The sequence below is a fragment of the Pelobates fuscus genome, chromosome 5 (assembly GCF_036172605.1).
Source record: "Pelobates fuscus isolate aPelFus1 chromosome 5, aPelFus1.pri, whole genome shotgun sequence".
Lineage (NCBI taxonomy): Eukaryota > Metazoa > Chordata > Amphibia > Anura > Pelobatidae > Pelobates > Pelobates fuscus.
The window spans coordinates 187,712,121-187,740,087 of NC_086321.1; the positions used below are offsets into that span (position 1 = coordinate 187,712,121).

At 35.2% G+C, this 27,967-nt stretch overlaps 1 gene segment (V, D, J or C); it reads left to right on the top strand.

Moving 5' to 3' along the window:
* LOC134611206 (M1-specific T cell receptor alpha chain-like) overlaps window positions 1–21,310 on the top strand; it is a 227,797-nt gene extending 206,487 nt beyond the window's left edge. Inside the window, 5 exon segments of the C gene segment in view lie at window positions 5,352–5,415; window positions 16,623–16,895; window positions 17,062–17,109; window positions 18,135–18,242; window positions 20,966–21,310. Coding sequence covers window positions 5,352–5,415; window positions 16,623–16,895; window positions 17,062–17,109; window positions 18,135–18,241 — 492 coding nt within the window.
* The last annotated feature ends 6,657 nt before the right edge of the window (window positions 21,311–27,967 follow it).

Genomic DNA, 27,967 nt, shown 5'->3' on the forward strand with positions numbered 1-27,967 from the left:
AACCTTGAATCCTCTTGGATGCATTACAAAACAGAGATGCTAAAATACAAATATCACCACAATCAAATTTGTATTTTATGATGTTAAATTTGGATTAAGCTATGCATTTTTGGTACTGTATTGTGAGCAAGAGGCAAATTTGAAACACAATACAGTAAAAGGTACCTGATGCTTGCAATCTTTGAAGTCATATTGTAATGACGCTGAGCATTGTGATAATGCTGGCTACAAGACTATTTTTGGAGAGGGGACAAAGCTGGATGTGAGACCAAGTAAGTGTGTACTTATATATTAATTTGCTAAAGTTAAGTTACATTACAAAATTGCAGAGACAAACAGACAGACTGATACAAAACTGACAAGTATTATTACTGCTACTTCGTATGTGTCCATCATAATTCTTTTTAAATTCTTTGTGCATTATAGGATTATTTGAGTGAATAATATATTTTTCTCTGAGAAGGGTTTAATCTTCTTACTAGATAGCAATGCCGTCATTGAAGTCTACAGGGAAATTGAGAAAAGAGCTTGTGCCTCTGTTAATAGAACCCAGCCTGTTAATAGAACCCAGTGTTTGTGCATAATATCTTAATATCCAAATATCGTAATGTCTTAATATTGTCATGCTCTCTAGGTTAAATTATATAACTTACTTGTTTCATTAGATTTAAAATGCACAAAATCATGAATGCTCATAACATCTAAAAAATACTCTGATTAAAGAAGCATTAGGGTTTGTGTAATGGAGTATGCAACTGTGCCAAATACGGGGGGACCTACAAGCTGACTTTTGGTGCAGGGACAAGACTGGTTGTTAAACCCAGTAAGTATTGATCATTATAAAGTGCATGTGATACTTCAATTCATATCTATCAGGGGAAACTGTGTCATGAACAAGTAAACAATTTGGTCACACTTTTTAATCTTCATAACTGTGTACAGTCTTATTCATTTTAAAACTGAATAATGGTATGCAGAATAAATAGAAGATATAGAATGAGAAGATGTCAGTTTATACAGCTGGAAAATGTAGTTGTATATTTTTTATTTTTTTATTTTTGCTTTTCTGACATTAATTTTGCAAGCTGGCTATTGAGCCAAATTGAAATCCAAATTGCTTAATTACAGCTAAAAAAAAGTTAATCTGTGGCTATAGTTGAGTTATAGAATTTCTCCAAATCCTCTATTTCTAACCTAAATTTTGCAATTCACATTTATTCATTTTTTGAAAATGTGAAATTAAATGAGTAATCCCTCATTGTTTTTTAGGTTTTCTGACATTACATGTTTTACTTATCATAGCTAGTGTCTATGTTTGTTTGTTTTTACATGTGTGATGTATTTTAGTTGCAGTTGTATGAATTTGAAATGTGTTGCTAACAAATTATGTTAAAATATTTTTCAAAGCAATATAGTTCTGTGATAAAAAAAAAATAGGTAACGTTTGTGAGGTCCATATTGGAATGTTGTATAAAAACATAATACATGTTACAACATTAAATTAATAATTATGAAAATAATATTTATATTATTAATTTAATTCAGAGATTACATACATTATAGACTCTATGTGCATTATTTTGCAATGCATATAAGTTAATGCCTTATTTGTATAAAATGTATATTAAGTATGTGTGGAATGGGGGATATTAATAATGCTTAGGGAAAATAATGTATCTCTAGTATAAAAGCAAATGGCATAACTCTTCGATGGCAGTTTGCTATTTTTGATAACATATGACATCTGCACTTCTATTTATCACAATATTGTACAATTACATTGGCTACAAAACCATGGTAGTATCCACCTATTATATTTAAGGAAACATTGATATCCCCAGTCCGCTATTAAGCATTTTTTTTAAAATAAAAGCTATATTAGTGGTGTTTCTGTAGTGGTTTGTATGACTGTGCTAATAGTGGAGGCAACTGGAAACAGTTATTTGGCAAAGGTACCAAGCTGACAGTCCTTCCCAGTAAGTGTACATGGTTTATCAAATCAGAATATGCAGAACCTTGGATCATAACCTGATGATATTTCTATTATTGAGAATAACTGTCTTTGCTGAAACAATCTAAGACATTTTATATTTTAGACTTGCTTAAACATAATTCAAATTAAAGCACATATACATTAACAATGTTACGGGTTTCTCTCATTACAGTGCAGATATAAATTTCTAACTAGTGATTATTGGAAGTTAGTTAAGCAGGTTGTTAGTAAAACTAAAATGGCTTAGTTCTTAAAGTGTAGGGTTTCAGGTTGAATATATAAATCAGACATTCTTCTGGATGAATATGCATAAAAGACGCACAAAAAAGCAGAGGAATATGTTTAATGATTGTTACAATGATAGAATAAAACGAAAAATAAAACAAAACAATATTACATTCAAGAAAACGTGATTACTATATTAAAACACTTGTAAGTGAATGTTGCCCAAACCCAACAAAGCCAGCAGAGAACAAAATGTAAGTAAAGGTGTTAGTGACGGTGTGAATACTGAAAGTTTAAGGAGACTTATCTTTGGATCTGGCACACATCTCATAGTGCAGCCCAGTAAGTTACAAATTCCTATATTAGAAGAGTTAATGCTTTTAACAAAGATTCTAAATTATGTAAATAAAGATAAAACAATTTAATAAATGAAAATGCTTTTTTTTGTTGCTAAAAATAAACATGTGAAATACAATAGTGAGCAAATATCTTTTTTGAAGAAACGCTCAACAACATCATTGCGACCCACTTTATGTAGACAGTGTATTGGCAGTTAAAAACTCTTTTTTATATTGTCTATTTTCATTACATAACAAAATATGTTCTCTATAGTCATCTGCAAAAGAAAGACTGACATACACCTGAAGCTCATTTCTTGTCACACTTAACTTTTATCTTTTTATTTCAATAAAATAAGCTCGTAATACAGATGTATTGGCAGTTGGATATAGACTGACACTGTTCTAGATATATTCTGTGCATTACAGCTGAAACCATTCTGACCCAGTAAGAATTTGTATTGTGTCACAGGTGAGATAATGAGCATGTTCTATAATGTCTAAATATAGCATAACCATTTTGATACACTAGAGAAATTGAAGTATGTACATAGAGAGCAAGGATTTGGCATTATAGATTAATTTCTATGTTTCTTGAGTAATTACCATTGAGCAGCTCTGGTGGTATATAAAAAGGAGCAGTAATTGCAACCAAACTTCTCACTGTGTGAATACTGATGGATGGAAGATGACTTTTGGATCAGGTACCAAGCTAGTTGTCAAACCTAGTAAGTCAATTGGCTTATTTAAAATATCTTCTCACTAACTTGTGATGTTAACTTGGAAAAAAAAAATGTTTTTGTTCAAATAGAATACAATTAGAGACTTGGAAAAAAAAATCCCTTTTTTGCAGCTCCTATATTTAGTAAACTTTTTATTTTTGGATTTGCAAACATAAACACTCTCACAGATGACTTTTGGTTTCTCTAGCTTGTAAGGGACCAATTATGGGATCTTATCAAATGGAAATAATTTTTTTACTGAAAAAAACTGAATAAGCAATACACTAGGCATTCTCACACGCTATTATACTGTTACAAGAATGCATCTTTCTTTTAAAATGCTTTTTTTATTAGACATTAAATTATTAGGCTATTTAATTCAACATAGACATTACTGGCAGCAATGATCAGTTATAGCACAAGATCTGCCAACGCAAACGAGAATGCGGGGAAGAATTAGCATGCAAACTCTGGACCCCTATGCTGTTGATAACACGGTATTGCATTTTGTTAGTGATCTCAGCCACTTAATTCCTGCTTGATTTCATGTGGATTTGATTTATATCATAAATTCAATATTTCACTTGATGTGCAGTGCAGGGTGAATTTGTTTCTTTTACATACTAAATGTACAGCAACGTGCTAATTCCATGCGTATTCAATATACTAATAACAAAGTCAGCATCCTATCTCCTCATCTGAGTGGTCCATATAGGGAGAATCTTACTATATTGCACATTAGTGTATCACTGTGTGAATGTTGGTGTTGGGAAACTGATTTTTGGCTCAGGAACTAAAGTGATTGTTATACCTCGTAAGTACAAATATATGAAAACATCAGTTAGTTATGGATCTCAAGAAGATTATGAAAGGGAAATAATGTTGCGGAATAAAAGTTGTAGATAAAACCACAATCTAATGCTTATGCATCTGATTCAATTGAATAGCACATTAGAACCATAAAAACTAAATGTAGCATTCAAACACAACTCAAGCTAGGGTGCTGGTGGCTGTCCATTTCTTTTTAGCTAATAGCACTAGAAGCATTTTCTTTTCTATCAAATTGAATAAAGTGATATCATCATTACACTGTATTTAGTGTTGCATCCAGCAGATGAAACATAAGATGAATAATGGCAATTAATATTAAGTAGATGAAATATAAGATGAATAATGACAATTAATATTAAGTAGATGAAATATAAGATGAATAATGACAATAATTAAGTAGATGTGATCTTGATAGATCTCAATACTGAGATCATCTACATGTTCAACCATTACAACAGTATCTTTTTTGTAATGACATTGTGCACTGTGATGATACTGGCACTAAGCTTATATTTGGGGAAGGAACCAAACTGCATGTAAGACCAAGTGAGTGTGTTATATACATTTATCATATGGAAATGTTTTAATATAAATATCTAATACACAATGCATTCTAATATCAACCGAATGCTCAAATGATAATAATAACATATAATAACACCGAGAGATGTTTATAACAATAGCTCTTTGTTTATATTTGGAAAAGGGGATCAGCAGGAAAACAAGTATGTATGGGTCTTGTATCCTAAGTGAAACTGGGGGATATACAAGGAGCAATGATGAATTAATTGTTAAACATAAAGTATTTATTTGGAACAATTATTTGGTTTCCAACGTGACTGTAACACGTTTAGCTTTGAATAACCCCAAGTGTTATATGGTTAATAAGAAACAATATATAATGATACCACACATCTTTCTGATCATAACTTCAGATAAAACTACTCAGTGCTTGTAACTAAACATTTTTGTAATGAAATTCAATATTGTGATAATACTGGCGGAATCAGTAAGGCAATATTTGGGAAAGGGTTCCAGCTGCATGTTATACTAAGTGAGTCCATTTTTTATTATTAATTGATTCATTGTATTTTAAGAGTAGGTACAATACACTTACATTCTATGCAGATACTGATGACAGGGGAAATTGATTTAAGACATTATGAGGGGGTTACTCCGTGCATGTGCTTGGTAACACTTGGTGCATGTGTGCTGTTTCTCGGTTTTTGTAATGTCACTGAGCACTGTGATAATAATGCCAATAAACTCGTATTTGGGAAAGGGACTCAGCTACATGTGACACCAAGTAAGTGTGTGATTGTTTTAAATACAAATTGTAGTTTATTGTATTTATTCATTAAATTATACATTGTAGTGAATTAAAATCTGAATGGTGAAATTTAGGTTAAAATTACTTTTACCCGTTAGTTACCTTTACTAAAGAATCCTCCAACTTTGCTATAGTCATAGCATTGTTTTTTCAGTTATTTTGCAATTGGGTTTTTAGTTCTCAAATATTCGGTGTTGAGTACATAACTCTGTTTGAATATACCCCTTGACATTTCTCCAAGGAGTTCATTAGTGAATAGCTTCCATTGTGCTTGCAGTGTTTGCCTCTCCATGACTTTCTGTAATGACACTGAACACTGTGCTAATACTGGCTTCAATAAGTTTATATTTGGTGATGGGACAAGACTGCAAGTGACACCAAGTGAGTCTCTCTATTCTTTGTAGATATTATGGATGTTGTTGTTTTTTTTTTTTTAAATATCCTTTTTATTGAAATTTTAAATATATTAGCACAACATCAAACATGTAAAAGGCACATCAAGGTAGAAGAAAATAATCTGGAGGAAAAGCAACAGGGAAAACGTGGAAGGAAGAGAACAGTTAGAATCAGTGCCTTATAACATAAAAAAATAAGTATACACATTTATCTGATCAAGGTGTTTTCTTCTTTTCAATCTGCAGTATGGGCCATTCACAGAATAGAAACCTATATTTTCCTGTTCTCAATTTTAATGTACTAGATAAATCATTGATACCAGTTTGTGATCTCTTGATGGTTAAATACTAAGATATAGATTATTGATAACCCTGTTATTTGCTGGTGGATAGTGACGAGTATATTGGTTGTTTTGTCTTTACTGAAGAGTGAGTTAACTAAGTAGCCTATAGTCTGCTGTAAGTTATTTCTAGGGCTATGTGGTAAAAACCCAGCCTTATGTTAGCGCAGCTAAGAACTGTGGATTACATCTAGTTCTAGAAGGTTAGTTAGCAGAGAATGCTGTGAACTAGCCTAATACAGAGATGTGAAATTAGTTTAGGTTTGCGTACCATGATTTGTTACTGTGATACTAGTGGTACCTGGAAATCTATTTTTGGCAAAGGCACCCAGCTAGTTATTAATCCCAGTGAGTATTACATAATAATTATTATGTTTAAAACATACAAACTAATCTAAGTGATTACCTTTAATAATAGTCAATTGTTTCAGTACATTCAAGCCATGGAGGTGTAACAAATGTATACTACCGGCTCCTGGTTTAAAATAACAATAACACCGTTTTTATTCACTCAAAACACTTTCAGGGTTATCCAAAGTGAATAAAAAAATGTATGCCAAATTAGCCTAACTAGAAACAGAGTTGGAATGGAGAGATTTTCTATTTCTGCTACTGTGAACGTAAATTTTAAATTCACTATTTAATTCCAACAATTAAAAAATTAAGTGCAGGTTAATATATTATATCTCTAGTGTGACTTCACAGTTTGTTTTAATTTCATTGATTTGAATGTTTAAAACAAGTTCTATTCCTTTATCCTCCAGGTTGACTTTTTCCCTGGGCACATATATTATAAACTGATATATCACAAGGTTAATTGATAAAATGGTGAAAGGCAATGCTGTCATTTAGTAAATAGTATGTTTTGTATTCAAATAAGCACATATTTAAATATTTGTGAATATATATATGTATATATACACAGAGGACTGTATGTATATATACACACAGGACTTAATCATATATGAACCTTTTTCGTAATGTCACTGAGCACTGTGATAATGCTGGTGGCTATAAATTTATCTTTGTGAAAGGGACCCAGCTATGCGTGAGACCAAGTAAGTGTTCAATCAGTACCTTCCCTAGTTAAATGCTATAACTGTGTTTAGTTTTTAATTGTAGACAAGCACCATACATTGGAGGTCAAAGTAAACAAAACTGCAATTTTGGTTTAAAGGTGGAGAAATTAACCCTGGGATTGTTGCTTATTTGTTTAACCATTCTCTTGCTAGATCTATAATAGGAGCACTGAATGGGAGATTGAAATATGCATGAATCCTGTATCCTAAGTAACATTATGTTCTAGGATTCATGAGAAAGAAATGCATGATGTTACATTAATACAGCATCTTGATTGCATTTGATAAATACACCTGGTGCTTGTAATGTGACACTTTTTGTAATGACATTCAGTACTGTGATAATACTGGCGGAACCTATAAGCTCATATTTGGGAAAGGGACCCAGGTGCATGTTATACCAAGTGAGTTGGTTTTATTATTAATTGTATTACATGTCAGGGAATACTGTGTACCGTAGGAGTGCGCACAATACACTGAGACTCTATGCAGATATCAATAATAGGGGGTACAATGTTACGTTAGCACACCAAAGAGAGGACTGCTGGGAATTCAAAGTGAATATCAAATTTAAGACCAAAATAGATTAAGCTGTATGCATAGTCTAGTCCGGCTAAATTAGGCTCAAATTTGAAATTCACTTTGAATTCCCAATAATTGTCATTTTAATGAGTAATCTGGCCATACGATTACATCTGACAAAGACACCTGGTGTTTGTAATGTAACACTTTTTGCAATGGAATTTAGCATTGTGTAATACTGGTGGATTCAGTAAGCTTATATTTGGGAAAGGGACCAAGCTGCATGTTATACCAAGTGAGTCTGTTTTTATTATTAATTGTATTTTTTTATGCCAAAGACCATGTATTACAAGAATAGACACAATACACTGATCCCACTATGCAGATACTGATAACAAGTGAAAATTATATGAAACATTATGAGGGAGTAACAGCGTAGGGAAAACTTGATGCATGTGCGTTAGTCCCGAGTTTTTGTAATGTCACCGAGCACTGTGATAATAAGGCCCAAAAATTTGTATTTGGGAAAGAACCTGGCTGCATGTGACATCGAGTGAGTGTGCACGGAATTATTTGTAGCGAGTGTGCAATATGCAACTGGGATGGTGATCATATTTAGACCACAACTACAACAAACTGGTTTAAATACACACTTAGGAAATTATTCATAAAACATTTTATATTGAACTGAAAACACCACTAGTTTGATTATTGTCAAATTTGATGTTTTACCAGTGCTTCTCACTCACAGAAGAGCCACCGAGTCTGCCTACTTATAGAGTGCAATTTATACCCAATCAGATAGCTTTGTGTGAAGGTGATGTAAATAGTGGGGCTGTAAATTGAACGTATTAGAATAAAGTGGATTTAATATAGTAGTTATATTAATTTCACTAATCTCCATTTTGAATGGTAGGGTGATCATTATGGTCCTAATTCATAAAACATTCATCCCGCAGGACAGCAATGACTTTCATACAGGTCTACAACATGTGTCATTTAAATATTTTCAGAAGCAAGTGAGATAATGTCAGCCAAAAGATGAAATGGCACATACAGGGAGTAAAGCATGAGTATTACTTTTTATTATATTTCTATGAGTTTTAAATTGTTGTTTAGCAGAAAAGCTCATACCACTGGACATTATATAGGATGGCCAAGAATACCAATATATTTGTAAACATGAGAACTCATTAAAATTAATAGTCTAATAAGAGTTCATCACCCCTTGAAACATGCACAAGTCTTGATAAATAATTATATGGCTATAAATAGAAAAATACCTAGGTAAATGGGGGATCATTGATGTGTGTATATAATATCCAAAGTAGCATTCTGTTTTAGCCTTAGTTGAAATAAATATATTATGGAATATTATGGTATCCTGGTAATAGCTTTGATAATATCTGAATTTGTGTAATGGCACTAAGCACTGTGATAATTCTGGCTATGATAAACTTACATTTGGGAAAGGCACCAAGCTGCATGTGAAACCAAGTGAGTCTTTTGTTGGTTATCATTTAATGACTGTATATGACTTTAAAGACAACACAACAATATAAATATAGTGACCCTCTCTCCGTAATTAGGTAAAAAGATAGAGGAGAACATAAATTATGTATAAGGAGGGCTAACCCCAGTACCTTTTTGAAATGAGAGAGAGCACTGTGCCAATACTGGTGCAAATAGACCTATATTTGGGGAAGGGACCCAGCTTCATGTGACACCAAGTGAGTATTTCTGCCCTGGAAATTAATTTTATAAAACTAATTAAAGGATACAAACTATTACATAAAATCTCAGTGAATTCTTGCACCTGCCCTAGTGACATTGTCTCAAAACAGCTCTTGTAGCTTTTAATATGAGTAAAAGTATATTTTATCAATTGGGTTCGTTTGGTAGTATTTATGTTACAAATATAGAACTCTAGGTCTGCTCATAGACAAGAAAATACTTGTTAAATTCACCCCAGTAAATTGGCATTTTATTGCTTTAGATTAGAGTCAGACTGTATGCTTATGCTTTTAAACAGGGAAATTGAAAGTATCCCTACAGCTTATGAAATGTCTATGGTGCAATGAGTTTTCTTGTGTTATCTCACTGGTTTTGGCAATGTTATGTGGCCAAAGACTCTCCCTTTAGAGTTTGTGGATCATAGAGGATCAATTTAATTCTGGTTTAGTTGGCAAAATATTAGTATTTGCACTTTATCAGACAATAAGGTAACTAAATGAAGGCGCCTACTGCTAGCATTGTTTTCTGTGATTTTGTAATGACACTGTGCACTGTGATACTAATGGCTACAAGTTTATATTTGGTGAAGGGACAAAACTGGATGTAACGCCAGGTGAGTATCTACTTAATATTTTTTGTATTACAGTAGAGAAGCACACTGTTTAATAAAAGTAAATTTTACAAGTACATACAACTCCCACCAAGCCCACCAAGTTCTCGGTTTTATGGTCTGATGTATCATTCATTATTTTGCAGTTTTTTAACATTACAATCATATATATTTGCAAATTTGATTAGATAGATAGGCAGACAGAATGACAAGATACATAGAAATATCAAGAGCGACTAGAGTGAATTAACTTTGGAAAACACATTTGTGTCAGTAAACATGCAGCATGGGGAGACCTGAGAGAATAATATATTTTAAGAGTCATCATCGATTGTACTTAATTTACTATAGAAAAAAGATCCAAACGTATATGTTTATGGAATTAATAGTCCACTTTGATTATTAAATTTAATTGAGATAAAAGTTGGCACTCACAGTTGTATTATATAAGTCAATATATGGTTCCAATAATAGTGTGTTTGTCTGTGCTAATACTGTTGAGAAAAGGAGGCAGACATTTGGCAAATGAACCAAATAGCAATTCTCCCCAATAAGAATAAATTTTTTATCAGTAACCACCAATGATATTTCTTTTCCTGAGAATAGTGGTTAGATCGAATGCTCTATAATTGTCTAAATGCAATCAATCTGGTTCATTAGGACATCTTACGTGCACCCGAAAAACAATTCTGCTAGATTTTATTGAATGTTATAAGGCAGTGGTTAAAGTATATCTATATGGAGATTAGGGTAAATTTAAGCCAAATCAAGTCAAATAACATTAAAGAGCTTAAGTAAGTATTTTTTTTATATTAATGAATAGGATTTGAATGCTTAACTTGAAGCAGGTCAAATCCAGATCTTCTCAAATAGCTTCTTAAATCTTTTATTCAAAAGTTCACTTTGAGAATTTGAATAAGCATTCAAACAAGTATCTGTTTATTATTCTTGCAATAGGAAAATCACTAATGAGCAAGGAATTTATAATTTAGAAGGGATTATTTATTTACGTTTGCATGTCCAATAAATCTAATATGAATCCCCGTCCCTATATGTTTTAAATAAAAAGTCTAGTGATTTGAGTTATTGGTTAGCGATATAGCAAAATCAAACAAACAAAATCAAACAATCAAACAATGATACGGATTCCTATAATATACTTTAATATATAGTCAGCTATGAAGGAATCAGCGGGCAAATGTTCTTGATATACACCTTTACACAGCCCTAAGTTAGTAAATGTAGTTGTGCATGTTATAATTTGAGTATGTGATTGTTACTGTGACACAAACCACACAACACGGGCAATTAAACAGCATTTAAGTAAATATGTTTTGTGTTGGGAAAAATAAACATATAAAAGTGATCACATGCACATTTACAAAGGAATACCTCAATGATCCCCTTCACATAAACAGCAAATCAATATATGGCACAGATAATGTGATTAGATAAACACAGAGCATACTCAGTTTTAATGTGTTCATGTTAATAAAATGAATTTATAATATAGATGTTTTGACATCTCAATGCAGACTGATATAGATCTAGATGCATTCCTGGCATTAAAATTGCCCATCGTTTGAAGGCATGTTGGCCTATGGAACATTTGTGTTTTGCCTTAGATATATTTAGAATGTTCTGTAGTTTCTAAATATAATACAATTCCATTACAAAGTGTGCAAATTTGTCTAGTATTTTTATCAAAAATCTTTATATTTAGCTTGAAAAAGACCTTTCCGGTCGAAACGTTGCGTTGCATTCTGTCATAATAAATCTGCCTGCGGCTTGAAGTTGGAGTGCCTACGAGTTTTTTCTTCTTGGATTATTGTACTGGGATTGCTGGTCCTGCTCTGGAGCACCCTTGGCCATTGGGACTGAGTGTGGTTCTCATCACTTACTCTGCTCAATAGTATTTTTATCAGGCAAAATGTATTTTTTTTATTTGTTCATTTAGCGATTCAAGCAATCAGATAAAACCAGTAGAATTTAATTATGAGCATAGAGCATGCATTTCAGAGAAATTGTAACCAGACAACTCATTGTGTGATTGGTGCTGGCTCGAAAATTACATTTGGATCTGGCACAAAGTTAAATGTCAAACCCAGTAAGTCAATATGCTTATAGAAAGGACTTTATTCACAATATAACAGTTATCTTGATAACTCATAGCTAGACCAAATCTGCAGAAGATTTTTATTTTTTCGTAATTTTTTTTTAAATTCTGTTATTTTCAAGCAAGTCCTCAGGTCACCAAAATTCATTGTTTAGTATCTTGATCTAATTGTGTATACTACAGCAGTAAAAGAACACGACTACATATAAATCTGTCTGTTCATTTACAGATACAATGGAATGTTATTTTCATTGCATTAATGATTGATTTAGATTCATTGCACAGGTCAGTTTTCACAACGCTGGTTCGTATGAAAATGTACTTTTTAACCCCATAAGACCGCAGGACGTTCTATGCCGTCCTTATTTAGATGGCTCTAAAATCCGCAGGGCGGCATAGAACGTCCTGCGGTCTTATGTACTTACCCGGTCGCCGGCGATCCCACGCCGGCGATCGCGGTATGGGGGACTTACCTGGGAGCCCAGGGAGTCCCCCTCCGTCCTCTTCGGCCCCCCAGGGCCATGTGATCGCGAGGTCCTTGCGAGGACCCCACGATCACATGGACGGCATAGCCGTCCAAGGCAGTGCCAGCAGGGGGAGTGCCTGTAATGACAGGTACTCCCCCTGCTGTCTGAAATTCAAATAAAATCCGTTAAAACAGTGTAAAAATAAGATTATATATACTTAGATCATATATATATTTATTATATATATGATCTAAGTATATATATACACATATACACATAAATATACATACACTGTCTACATGTATTTTAATATTAATATATACATAATTATATATATATATATTAATATCAAAATACACGTACAATGATATTGATTAAATATATATATAATTATTATATATATATTTATATATAATAAAAATAAATAAATATATAAATACGTTAAAAAATAAAATAAAAAAAATAATACAAAATAAATAGATAAAAAATATATAAACATGCGAAATTTCGTTCTAACTGTATTTTAAAATTAATATATATATATATTGATATCAAAATACATGTAGAACGAAATAATATATATATCTATATACATAAGTATATACGTATATATCACTAAATATATACCTATATATAAATAAAAATAATAAAAAAAATTATATACATATATATGCACACATATATATATATACACACCTATATATATAATAATTCTATGCATATATTTATGTAATAATTTTACATAATTAGGTCATTTTATTAATTACAATTAGCGGGACCTGCCTGACAACCCATGCTGAAACTATAGGGAATTTAATTTGCTAGCACTATATTTAACCCTGTAACTTTCCAAGACACCATAAAACCTGTACATAGGGGGGTACTGTTTTACTCGGAAGACTTCGCTGAACACAAATATTAGTGTTTCAAAACAGTAAAATATATTACAACGACGATATCGTCAGTGACAGTGACATTTTTTGCATTTTTCACACATAAATGGCACTTACACTGACGATATAATTGTTGTGATACGTTTTACTGTTTTGAAACACTGATATTTGTGTTCAGCGAAGTCTCCTGAGTATAACAGTACCCCTCATGTACAGGTTTTATGGTGTTTTCAAAAGTTACAGAGTCAAATATAAGGTTTGCGTTTCAGTTTTTTCACATTAAAATTCGCCAGGTTGCCTTTGAGACCGTATGGTAGCCCAGGAATGAAAATTATCTCCATAATGGCATACCATTTGCAATAGTAGACAACCCAGGGTATTGCAAATAGGGTATGTTTTTTTTTTTTTTAGTAGCCACTTAGTCACAAACACTGGCCAAAATTTGCGTTCAAATTAGTTTTTTGCATTTTCAAATATTAACACTAACTTTGGCCAGTGTTTGTGACCAAGTGGCTACTAAAATAGACTGGACATACTCCATTTGCAATACCTTGGGTTGTCTACTTTTGCAAATGGTATGCCATCATGGGGGTAATTCTTATTTCTGGGCTACCATATGGTCTCAAAGGCAACGTAACCAATCTGGCGAATTTCAATGTGAAAAAACTGAAATATGTAACATGCTATATTTGACCCTGTAACTTCCCAAAACACCATAAAACCTGTACATAGGGGGTACTGTTTTACACGTGAGACATCGCTGAATACAAATATGTGTATTGTATTGCAGTAAAAGCAAACAGTATTATGACATTCACAGTTAGAATGTCACGTAGGACTAAAAAAATAAAAAAAAATCTTATTTTCTCCCATTTTTTTCATATTAAATTATGTTTCATAGCTAAGTATTTGTTATTAAATGAATGTTTCCCCTGAATAAAATGATATATAATAAGGGGGAGTGCATTTAATATGAAAGAGGTGAATTACGGTTGGACAGACATGTAGCGCAAATGCCAGGTTTTGTTTACGTTTTTTTGGATCACAACTTGTACATTTGGCTGCGGTCTTAAGGGGTTAATATATCCCAGTGGAATCATCCGAGTTGTTGTACAGACATTGTTGTACTGCCTTGGTACATGTATCCACTCTTGTGCAGGATCAATGCAGATCAATAGCACAACTGCCGAATATGTTAATACCAACATAAATATGAATACAGTAATGATCTTATTTATTTTAATATAACTGTGTAATTTTAATCTAACTTAAGCCTTTAGAGGATTAGTGGCTCATGAACAAATTTCCTTCTGGCCTTCAATATTTTTTTTTTTTAAATTTGAAGGGAGTAAGTAAATTTCCTAAAAACTCCCAAATGAGTAGCCACTGCATTTATTTGCAACATGCAAGTAATAAAAGGCCCTATTTTCTATACATTATATTCCAAATATTGGATAAGATTGCATCACTGTGTGCATACTGGTGGAGAATACCACAAACTGATTTGTGGATCAGAAACAAAAATGATGGTTACACCTAAAAGTAGTTAACACGGTAATCCAAATTACTGGGGGGTTTTTTGGTAGAGAAATTAGTGTGTGAATAAAGCTGAGTTCAAGATACATTTTGGATCAGGTATCACATGTAGCATAAAATATATGATGGCATTTGATGCTAAGAGAAGAGATAGCAATATCTAATTTATTAGGAGCTATTTTTATCTTCTTCTGTATTGTGCTAATAACAGAAAGGCATTTGACCCTAGAACGGTTTTCACCATGATACTATTTAAGTAGAAATAGTACTAAAGCAGTGATTTTGCTGGCTTTGCTATTTAGTTAAAAAAAATAATAAAATAAAACCATTGTAGATTATTTGTTATAAATTATAATGAAAGGTGCCAAAAATCTAATCAATATACAATGGATTGCAATCAATTGAAATCTAGATTGAAGAATTTAAATTAGAATAGTAAATGGCTAAGATGAACTAAGATTTTCTGCTTTTGAAATTTTTCAGTTCCACTTTTGTTGACAAAAAATAGTACTCTGTTTTAATTTTGCTGAAATTATCTTTTCTTTTAAATGAATAAACTCCCATGTGAAAGTATTAATATATATGTGCCGCATTTTACAATCATTTGTCTTTGGTATTAGACACCAGACATTTTTTTTTTTTTACCTTTTTATAAAGAAATTTAATAATTTGTCATCTGTTTATGATAAAATTATTGAAAAAAGTTAGTTCATATATATCATTATATTCTTTATTAAGATTTTTTAAATATATTAATATAATTTTCACTTTTTATGATAGTATAATAAATATGCATATATAAAAAAAATGGGAACAAATTTATAAAACTATGATAATAATGAAGCACACACACTGGGCATCTTGCAATATAAATGCTGCATTTATTCATATTGTAGGCAGTAACAAAAAAAGTGCACTTCAGTCTTAAACCTGGACTTTTTTCAGCACAAATCAAGTCTATTCATCAATCTAATTTGTTAATTACCTATTAACTAAGATATCAAAACAGATACAATGATTGTACATATATGTTATAATTTGCTTAATTCTACTTGACATGCCCCGCCACCCATATTGAACCACACTGACATGCCCCACCACCGATATTCAACCAAAATTCTCACTTTAGTTTATAATCCTGTTAGTTTCTTTTCAGTTGACATGCTGACTCCGATATTCATTTATATTGGAATTCTCAATACATTTGTTCACTCAAGGTGACATCCCCCCACCAACTTGATTCATTATAAATGATATCCTCTATTACATTGTTTCACTCTAAGTAATATGCAATACAATGCTCCTGTACACCCTACATTCAGATTTAAAATTCTGTAATTTTACATGCATTTTAATGAGTGGTAATCGAATCTATAAAATATTACACAAACAGTAATAATAAAAATTATATTATTCATTCTTATGATGTTTATGAGCTACTAGAAGTGTAAGCATAAATAACATTAAACACAATACATTTTTATTTACAGAAACAACTCAAAAAACAGATGCATCTGTTTACCTACTCAAATCGAATCAGGAATCAGAATCAAAATCTGTTTGTCTGGCCACGGATTTTCCATCTCCTGATGGTACAATTACAGCATATGTGAATGGCAAAACACAAAACCTAACTGGTACATTGATGTTGGATAGTTCTTCTGATAACAAGTGGAGATACGGCACTGTGTTTTGGGATGATACCATGTCAGCAAACAAATGCAAGATTGAACATGGAACCAAAACTGCAGAAGAATTCCCAGGTATATAATAAAAAAAAATAAAAAAAGACCCTGTCAAATCTGTAATTTCTATGTCATAGATTGACATGTTAACTGCACTGTTAAAATAATTAAAACGCAATCTATATTTTGAATTAAGATAATAAATCTTTATATTATGTAAAACAAAATGCATTATATTTTTTAGGCATTTATTCGAACACATGCGACTCATCTTCATCAACTTTTGAAACAGGTGAGTTGTAATTCTTAAAAGTTGCTTTCAATCACATAATTTAGATTGTAATTAAGAAAAATCATAACATTATAACCTGTATAACCATACACATATGACTGAAGGTTCTACTGTACTTTAATACTTTGATAGTGTTTGGTACTTTACTATTGGTAATTATTTCTCATATAAAACTCATTATTGATAGCATTTAGAATTCCTTTTTAACAACAAATTATCAGAAATATTATCTGTAATATTTTTTTCTGATTTAAAAACGATAATGCTTGGCCTTATTTCTTTGAAGTCTACTCAAAAAAACAAATATGTATATATTGTTTTCTTTATTAAGTATATAGTACATAAATATAGATTATTTTTTTTACTGCCCCTCCTTTTTTACTCTCTACTGGTCACTTATCACTTGATGTGTGAATAAAATCAACATTTAGTTGCACCACAGTTTGTGTACCACAGACAGAACTCTGAATCATTAAACAAACAAAACAGTTTGTCAATTCTCAATTTTGTTCATTTAGTGATTCATCCATATGCCACCTCAGAGTTTATGAAGTTTGGACATGTTGCCAACTGTCAAAAAATTAGGCGAATTACAATTTTACAAGTCTTCTTCAGACCACAAACATTCATACCAATAAGCTTTGGCACAACTCTTTTTTAGTGGAAATGTAGGACTTTTTTGCAAGCTGACACTATAACAACAGCCAGTAACACATAACGGCTGCAAATTACAACCAGGTTTACAACATTTTTGTAGCGTATCATTAATAAACAACTTCCACTACAGATATCCACCACTGGACAGAAACACACACTTGAGTATGTGTACTATATGGCAGTTAAGTGTATTGCTGAGCGTTTCACTCTGATGGCTGTGTGAGGTATGCATTGAATGCAAAGTTTAGCAAACCATTTCCATTACCTCTTTTGAGTGATCAATTCTATATACATTTAGGAAGACGTACTAAATTAAAATGCTGTTATGAGCTTGTAGACGATCTATAATTTATGCTGTTTTGTTACAGATGAGAGACTAAACACAGTGTCCTTTGAAGTTTTTGGATTAAGATGTCTGGTTATCAAAGGGATAATATTTAACATAATATCAACTCAAAGAATTTGGTCTGGATAAGGTAAGCAGACTTTTTTTAAACATCACAGTATGTCTTTTTAAAGAAATATTATCACAATCTCACACTAGTTTACCAGGGCTGGACTAAAATTATGCTGAAAATTGGGGGGCAGGGCCGTACCGCCAAGATGGACGGTCGCAGGAAAGATCAACTCCTGCAATAATTACCATATTAAGCCTAAATACAAGACTTTATATCGAATTTAACCACCTCCAGCCACGACCCTCAAAGAGCACGGGCCACCGGACCCGAGGAGAGGCTTGCTCCCGGAGTTCTAGTCCCTCGGGGGAGAGATTACCGCTGATCCTGGCGGGACCCTATCTGGCGGTGAGTGGAGTAGACGGCCGCTGCCTCACTATCCTGCCCAACATGGCCCGATATGCACCCTGAATCATGGCGGATCCGGACCTGCCCCCCCCTCTGGACCAGGGGGGATATCCCGGTCCCCACGGGCGTCAGCCGCAATAATCACAAGACCCAAGCACTAGACCAGCAGAAAAGTACAGACAAGGCAGAGCTCATTAAGATGGCCAACGACACCCAGTCACGTGCGCAATGGCGGATCGAGACGATCACAACCGTGTACCCATGTCATAGACCCTGAAAGCACCTCTGGATTACCTCCAGGACAAGCCAGCGGGTCCCCCCGAACAGCCCACAACACTGCCACCGACAAGTGATTGAGGGGTGAGGGGCAGATGGAGAGCGGGGCTCCCCTGGGCGCTCCTAACACTGCAGAACCAATACCCGCATGATGGGCCCACCAGGACTGAAGGCCACTAGGGGAACACTCCTGAAGCATCAGCCACCGGCATGGTGGACCCAACGCCGTGAACGGCAGCCCACCACCGGGACACACTGCAGCCACTTACAGGGACAAGATCCGGCCTCCCACAGGAGATACCCGGGTCGTGGCCCAAGGATGCAGGCCCTCCAGACAGCCCAGGGATTTGGGCAAGGCGGCCCGACTTCCGACCTCTGACCACGATCTGCCCATCAGATCCACTGTCGAGCCGAGGCAAAGATTGGCCGGGGACTTCCACCCCAACCAGAAGTGCTGGACTCCTAGCATACCGGGACTCATTTACTAACACATCTGCTAATACACACAACTCCACACTCGATAGCACTCACCTGACAACCACACTTGCTTTACCACATCCAGTAAGAAACATCACAGGGCAGGGACACACATAACATGCCCCTGACATGGCCACTCACACTGCTTTGACAAAACACAAACCCATGCATCACTCGAGCTCATGCCGACTCGGGAACCGGCACCACACACGTTAGAATACATTGGGCCCAGGAACCCGTGGGACTTACAACTTTAGACTAACTTGAAATTCAGACATTCGCAAAGCAACCTTTACGCATGTAACTATATGCAAACTTAGATATTGCGACACTTACGCCTCATGAATATACTTACTTAAAAGAAAAATGTGCAAGTTTTATCAATGCCCATAATGTTATATGAAGTAATGTGCTTGAGGACTGCCATTGGGGCACCACAAGCTTATATGTTACAATCAAATCTGCACAATAAAATATATATCAATTAAAAAAAAAAAAAATTATGCTGAAAATTATGATGGGCCTAATTACAGAATTTTAGTGACAGAAAAAACTACAGTTTTACAGTTGTGCTCGAAAGTTTGCATACCCTGGCAGAAATTGTGAAATTGTGGCACTGATTTTGAAAATATGACTGATGCAAAACAGAATAATCTTTTATTAAAGGATAGTGACCATATGAAGCCATTTTTTATCACATAGTTTTTTGGCTCCTTTTTAAATCATCATGATAACAGAAATCACCCAAATTGTCCTGATCAAAAGTTTACATACCCTTGAATGTTTGGCATTGTTACAGGTACACAAGGTGACACTCAGAGGTAAAATGGCAATTAAAGGTCAATTTCCCACTCACGTGGCTTTTTAAATTGCATTCTGTATCTGTGTATAACTAGTCAATGAGTTTGTTAGCTCTCACATGGATGCACTGAGCAGGCTAGATACTGAGCCAGGGGGAGCAGAAAAGATCTGTCAAAAGACCTTTGCAATATGCCCGACAGCACCTTGACACACAGCTTCTGTCACACTGTAATTTGGAGTGATGATACCAAAATAGATCTTTATGGTCACAACCATAAGCGCTATGTTTGGAGAGGGGTCAACAAGGCCTATAGTAAAAAGAATACCATTCCCTCTGTGAAGCATGGTGGTGGCTCACTCATGTTTTGGACACGCCACACACATAAAGCACTTTGGCTTGTGCAATGAGAAGCCTCTGATGGTCATTTCCCTGGCACAGACTGAAGCCTGTTGCAGGAAAAATAGAAGGGCTTGTAAAGGCTTCAGACAGCTGATCTGCCGGTCTTACTTGTCAATTTTAGATATACCCCAAAGAAGAAAAATGCAGTAATAAATGCATGCATGTTGTCATTGGGGGTACACCTGCTAAACTGTTACAAAAATCCAGTGGAGTGTTTTTTTAAACAGATTACTTGACTAGAATGACCTAAGAACCTTGAAATACATGCATCCAATACTAGTGGTCAAGTAGTGCGTGTGGTCCTGAGAGGTCCTGCATGGTGATTGCTGTTTTACCAATGTAAAGTCTTACAATATAGTAAAGAAGAATTTGCATTCATTAGCATCAAGTAGTCATTCTTCTACATTATATTAACTGTACTTTCATATTTCTCTTTTGACAGATAATATGGGAGCTTTAAAAACAAAATGGAAAAAAGAAGATTTTTATTTTTTGCAGATCTTATTTTAGTGTCTTTTGTATATAACTAATAAAACAATTGTGTTTTCTGAGATACATATTTTGTACGTCATACGGCAAGCCTGCAATTTCTCTGTTGAACTTTTCTAAGAAAACTTTGTTATGTCTTTCCAAGTATTGTAGTTAAAATAAAATAATGTATTTATCATATAATCAACCTCTGTAGCCATTGTGTACTTCTACTCCCATACTCAAGCAGGTGTTCAAGATGGAATTACAGAAAAAAATAATTTATTCATGATGATGTCACTGTTTATAATGGTACAAGATGTCATAAGAATTGTGAATTTTATCAATAAAATAATCCAAAATAGTTAAAAAAAATGTAAAAGCAAAACAAAAAGAGCATACAATAAAATTCTGAACACATACCGTAATATGAGTTTGTGATGAAATTTAACGCTAAATTAAAGGTTTAGATGTACTCAGGTCACAGGTTCTTCAAAGAAAACATACACAATGGCTTTAAAAAGCTGCTGAGCAAAATGAATATAAATTAGGTCATGCTTCTCCTAGAAACATGTTGATATAGTATAAAATATAGTAATATTTTCAGTATTTATTAAATATTTCCATTGTTAACATCTCATATAAACAATTCAAACTGTTGTGCTTGCTAATTTGCAAGTTGTTCATATTGAGCTGTGTGAAAATTGTTGCAAGTTGCCACTAGAGAGGACCTAGACTTGTGAGTGAGCAGGTTTGAAAGTAAAGTGAGCAGGTTTGAAAGTTTAGCACTGTTTGGTTCCAGGGGCGATTCAAGGGTCACAGATGCATGGGTGCAGAAATGTATTTGGTGCCTCTATGTTGGCATGGTCTTCTTACTAACTCCTCCCCTTTGCAAATATCCAAACATGCATGTTTCTATGGCAACAACTTCACCTCTCCATCTATAAGCCCCAAACATGTTCTAATCAGACACACACTAACTGAAAATCAGTCACACACTCTCACTGAGAGAGACACTCTGACATACAGACACTGGCAGACATACTCTGTCAATGACAGATACACAATCTCACTAGTCTGAAAAACACTCAGTGACAGACAGACACAAACAATTACTAAGAGAGACATACTGATAGATACACACTGGCAGACACATTCTCACTAGTTTGAAACACACTCACTGACAGACACACAAATTCACTGATAGATACACGCACTCACAGACACACACTGACAGACGCGCGCGCACACACACACACACACACACACACACTCACTGACACACACACACACAAATAGACACACTCACTGACACTGACTGACTCAAAGACACACCTTTGCTGCAATCCCCAATGCTTGCTGTGATGAGGAAAAGTCTTGTTTTCAGGGTGTTTGCTCTGCTGTATAGCTTGAGGATAGCTGACAAATATTATTTTAATATGGGTGAGTAGCTTTACACTCTCGCTGACAGACAGACACACATTCACTGACAGAAAGACACACACTCACTGACAACATATACGCTCACCGACAGATGCACAGACTCATCGACAGACACACTCACTGACAGACACACACTCAGTGACAGAAACACACACACTGACACACACACACACTGCCTGACACACACTGACAGACACACACGCTCACCAACAGACACTCACACTCATTGACAGACACACACACTCACTGACAGACACATACACTCACTGACAGACAGACACACCTTCTGAAAAACACACACAGCAACAGAAGCACACACTCAGTGACAGATACACATACACTGACAGACACACACACTCAGCAATAGACACACACTCAGTGACAGACACACCCGACAGACAAACTCACTGACAGACACACACTCAGTGACAGACACACCCGACAGACACACTCAGTGACAGACACACACTCAGTGACAGACAAACACACACACCGATACACATTCACTCACTGACACACACACACACACACTGACAGACACACACTCACTGACAGACACACACACTCACCAACAGACATGCACAATCATTGGCAGGCCCACACACTCACTGACAGACAGACAGACAGACACACACACACACACTCTCTGACAAACGCTCACACACTCACTGACAGACACACATACACACTGGCACACCCACTGACACACACCCACTGACACACACACACACACACACAGACAGACATACATACACACACACAACACACACAGAGACTTACTGACAGGCACACTCACAAATTCTTGCACACTTTCACAAATTAATTTTATTTTTTTAGGCCCATCCAGCCTCTCCCTGGGTTCCAGTGTTGGGCTGTGCTGTAATCTTGCAGTTCTTCACTCGTCCCACACCTCCCACACACTTAGTATGCCAGGGCCGCATCACAGAGTACACGCGAGAGAGGAGTGAAGAACTGCAAGATCAGCCTCCCTCGGCCGCCGCCGGCTGCCTCCCTCCTCTCTCCCCCTCCAGCATATAGTGGCAGAGTAGGCACCTGCCAGCCAGGTAAGCAGTTTTCTACTCTGCCTTACTGAATTAGCACCAGATCAGGGGCTCCCTAAGGTGGCCAGTTGGCACATCATGGACTCCCAGTGACAAGGATCCTCTCAGCGCCACCCACCATTGTGCGCCTGGGCGCTATGGTCTAGAGATAGAAGACTGTGAAATGGGATGAACCCCCATTCTACATGCTGCCTAGAGGGTAGTGAATGAATGATTACTGACTAGGGATTTTTTTTTTAGCAATCATTGCTTAATAGACATAGATCCAGTTCTTGACTCCATTGTCACCTGGAGCTCAATGATGGAGTCGCAGAGTAATCACTTGTATGAGGATATACTCATCCCAGCAACCCACTGTTGCACAGTTTTGCCTTAAAGCCAGCACACTGAGTTTGCAAAATGCAAACAGTCCCTGAAGACTATGAGAGTCCCCCAACACCTTCTCTACTTTTCCATCATTGTTTTGGTATTCCTGACAAACAAGCATATGGTTTACGTTTGTGTTTAACCCCTTCAGGACGGAGTCAATAGTGCACGTTCTGATCAAAACAAAACGTAAACAAAAACTGGAATTTGCGCTATATGTCTGTTCACCCGTAGTTCCCCGCTTTCATATTATATGCACCCACACTTATTATATATAATTTTGTTCAGGAGAAACAGGGCTTTAATTTATCATTAACTATTCATATATGGAACATAATTCATTATGAATAAAATTTAAAAAAATGTGAGAAAATAAGATTTTTTTTTAAATTTGTATTTCCGTCTGACATTTTAGCTGTGAATGTCATAATACTGTTAGGTTTTAGTGCACAAAAATGCACATATTTGTAATCAGCGATGTCTCACGAGTACAACAGTATCCCCCATTAACAGGTTTTATGGTGTTTTGGAAAGTTACAGGGTCAAATATAGAACGTTCCATTTTCAAATAGAAATTTGCCAGATTGGTAATGTTACCTTTGAGACAGTGTGGTAGCCCAGCAATGAGAATTACCCCCATAATGGCATAGCATTTGAAAAAGTAGACAACCAAAGGTATTGAAAGTGGGGTATGTTTAGTCTTTTTTAGTAGCCACTTAGTCACAAACACTGGCCAAAGTTAGCGTTCATATTTGTTTTTGTGTTAAAAAAGCAAAAAACAAATATTTGGCCAGTGTTTGTGACTAAGTGGCTACTAAGAAAGACTGGACATACCCCACTTGCAATACCTTGGGTTGTCTACTTTTGCAAATGGTATGCCATCATGGGGGTAATTCTCATTCCTGGGCTACCATACGCTCTCAAAGGCAACATAACCAGTCTGGCAAATTTCAATGTCAAAAAAATGAAATGCAAGCCTTATATGTGACTCTCTAACTTTCCAAAACACCATGAAACCTGGTGGGGTACTGTTATTCTCGGGAGACTTCACTAAACACAAATATTAGTGTTTTAAAACAGTAAAACATATTACAACAATAATATAGTCCATAAAAGTGCAGTTCGTTTGTAAAAAATATCATCGTTGTAATACAATTTACCAATTTGAAACACTAATATTTGAGTTCAGCGAAGTCTCCCGAGTAAAACAGTACCCCCCATGTACAGGTTTTATGTTGTCTTGGAGAGTTACAGGGTCAAATATAGTGCTTGCGAATTAAATTCTCTGCACTTTCTCCCTGTGTTGTCAGGTATGTCAATCAAATTTTAATTAATCAAATCACCTAATTATGTTAAAAGATTACTTAAATATACACGTAGAATTATAATATATATGCATTTATAGGTATTTAAATTCTACGTGTATACTAATGTAATCTTTTATGTAATTACCGGTATATGTATTTATCTATATATATATATTTGCGGTTATTTGCATTTTATATATAGATAGATATATATAGAATGTCATTCTAAGTGTATTTTGTTACCAATATATATATATATATAATAATAAATACAGTTAGAATGAAATTACATATGTATATATATAATTTATATTAAATTTTGTTTCAATATTTTATTTATAAATTTTATTATTTTATATATTTATTATTGTAATTATACGTATTTATATATATATATATATATATATGTGTATATATCTATTATATATATATAATATATGTATATTATATATATGTAACGTCATTCTAAGTGTATTTTAATACTAATATATGTACTTATATTAGTATTAAAATACACTATGTATGACGTTAAATATATATAATATACATATATATTATATATATATAATATATATACATATATTATATATATATAAATATATTTATTTTAATTTAACACTTGTCTAATGTATTTTTTTTGCAGATCCCACCAGCAGGGGGACTGTCTGATATTTTAGACAGTCCCCCTGCCGGCAGATCCACAGCCAGCTATAGGGGGCCATGTGATCTCTCTTTGAGAGCGATCACATGGCCCCCAGGGGCCTGATTTGCCGTGGGGAGGCTGCCTGGGCTGTGAGGCAGTCCTCCCGAAGCGGAGCGCCGGTAAGGTAAGTATACCGGGCGCTCCAGGGCTCAAAGCCGTTACGGCGTTCTATGCCGTCACAACGGCTTTAAAGCCCACTTAAAGCGTGACGGCATAGAACATCGTAACGGCGTTAAGGGGTTAACATGGAGCTGTGGAAAATGTATATTTTTACTAATATGGGAAATAGCTGATACTTTGTATGCTGGATTCTTGGAACGCATCACATGATTGGCATTGGAACATAAGGGGGCTATGGAGTAATATGGAGTAATATGGACAATATAGTTCAGCTGAGAATAAGGAGGAGTGCTGATTATATCAAATCTGTGGAGGTAGCTATACCTGCTACCTCCTCAGACACAGTTGGTAGAAGCTGAAAGGGCACATTGTTTTGCCACACAGGGTGAAAGGAGTAAGTTGGTGGTCAATTGCCCACTTACTTTTTCCTTTCCTTATGGGGTAAAACCATTATTTTGAACTTGAAATTATTGCTTCTCCCCATTTCTAATTAAGATAGCAACAAGGCAAAAGATTACAGTAAATCTTCTAAAACTTTAGTTTTCTCAGTTCCTATATTTTTTAAAGCTAGATATATCATAATCTTTTGACAACTTAGAATTGCCATTGCAAAAATGGCTGATAGCATAGCTACTATGCCAGGAAATATTGTAGCCGTTTTTGTAAATCAGCAGTAGTGTTGTCGCGAACCCGAAATTTTCGGTTCGCGAACGGCGAACGCGAACTTCCGCAAATGTTCGCGAACCGGCGAACCGCGCGAACCTCCATTGACTTCAATGGGCAGGCGAATTTTAAAACAGGGACTCTTTCTGGCCACAAAAGTGATGGAAAAGTTGTTTCAAGGGGACTAACACCTGGACTGTGGCATGCCGGAGGGGGATCCATGGCAAAACTCCCATGGAAAATTGCACAGTTCATGCAGAGTCTGCTTTTAATCCATAAAGGGCAGAAATCACCTAACATTGACACCTGTCCTCAAAGCCCTGCCCTGATACACACTGACACAGAGCAGAATAGAGACTGTTCCCCGTCCTCAGAGACCATGATATACACTGACACAGAGCAGAATAGAGACTGTTACCCCTACATAGGGTCACTTGGCAGATATGGCGGGGTCGTGGGAGGGGGAGGATGACTTTCACCTCTTCCCCTGTTACATTCCCATTGTGCTGTGACATCACCCTTATACGCTGTGTAAAGCATACTATTTAATTTGATCAGCATGGCCACTTGAGTTTTTATAGTTTTCACGCTGCTTGTAGTTTATATATGGTTCACAAAAATCAAACAAACAATAAAGTAAACGTGTAAGGATTCAGAATATTCTTTCAAACCCTTACACATTGTGTGTACGTATTTTTTGTCTTAAGTTTGTGGCTTTAAAGAGGTTTATGTTGTTTCTATGATGTGCATAACATGTTCTTTTAAATGTTTGTTACATTTTTCCTGGAATTGTAATTTTTCAATCTGAATAAAGATAGTCAAATCCCTGATACACACTGACACAGAGCAGAATAGGGACTGTTCCCCCTACATAGGGTCACTTGGCAGATATGGATTGACACCTATCCTAATGATCCCTGATACACACTGACACAGAGTAGAATAGAGACTGTTCCCCCTACATAGGGTCACTTGGCAGATATGGATTGTCACCTGTCCTCAAAACCCCTGATACACACTGACACAGAGCAGAATAGGGACTGTTCCCCCTACATAGGGTCACTTGGCAGATATGGATTGACACCTATCCTAATGATCCCTGATACACACTGACACAGAGCAGAATAGAGACTGTTCCCCCTACATAGGGTCACTTGGCAGATATGGATTGACACCTGTCCTCAAAACCCCTGATACACACTGACACAGAGCAGAATAGGGACTGTTCCCCCTACATAGGGTCACTTGGCAGATATGGATTGACACCTATCCTAATGATCCCTGATACACACTGACACAGAGCAGAATAGAAA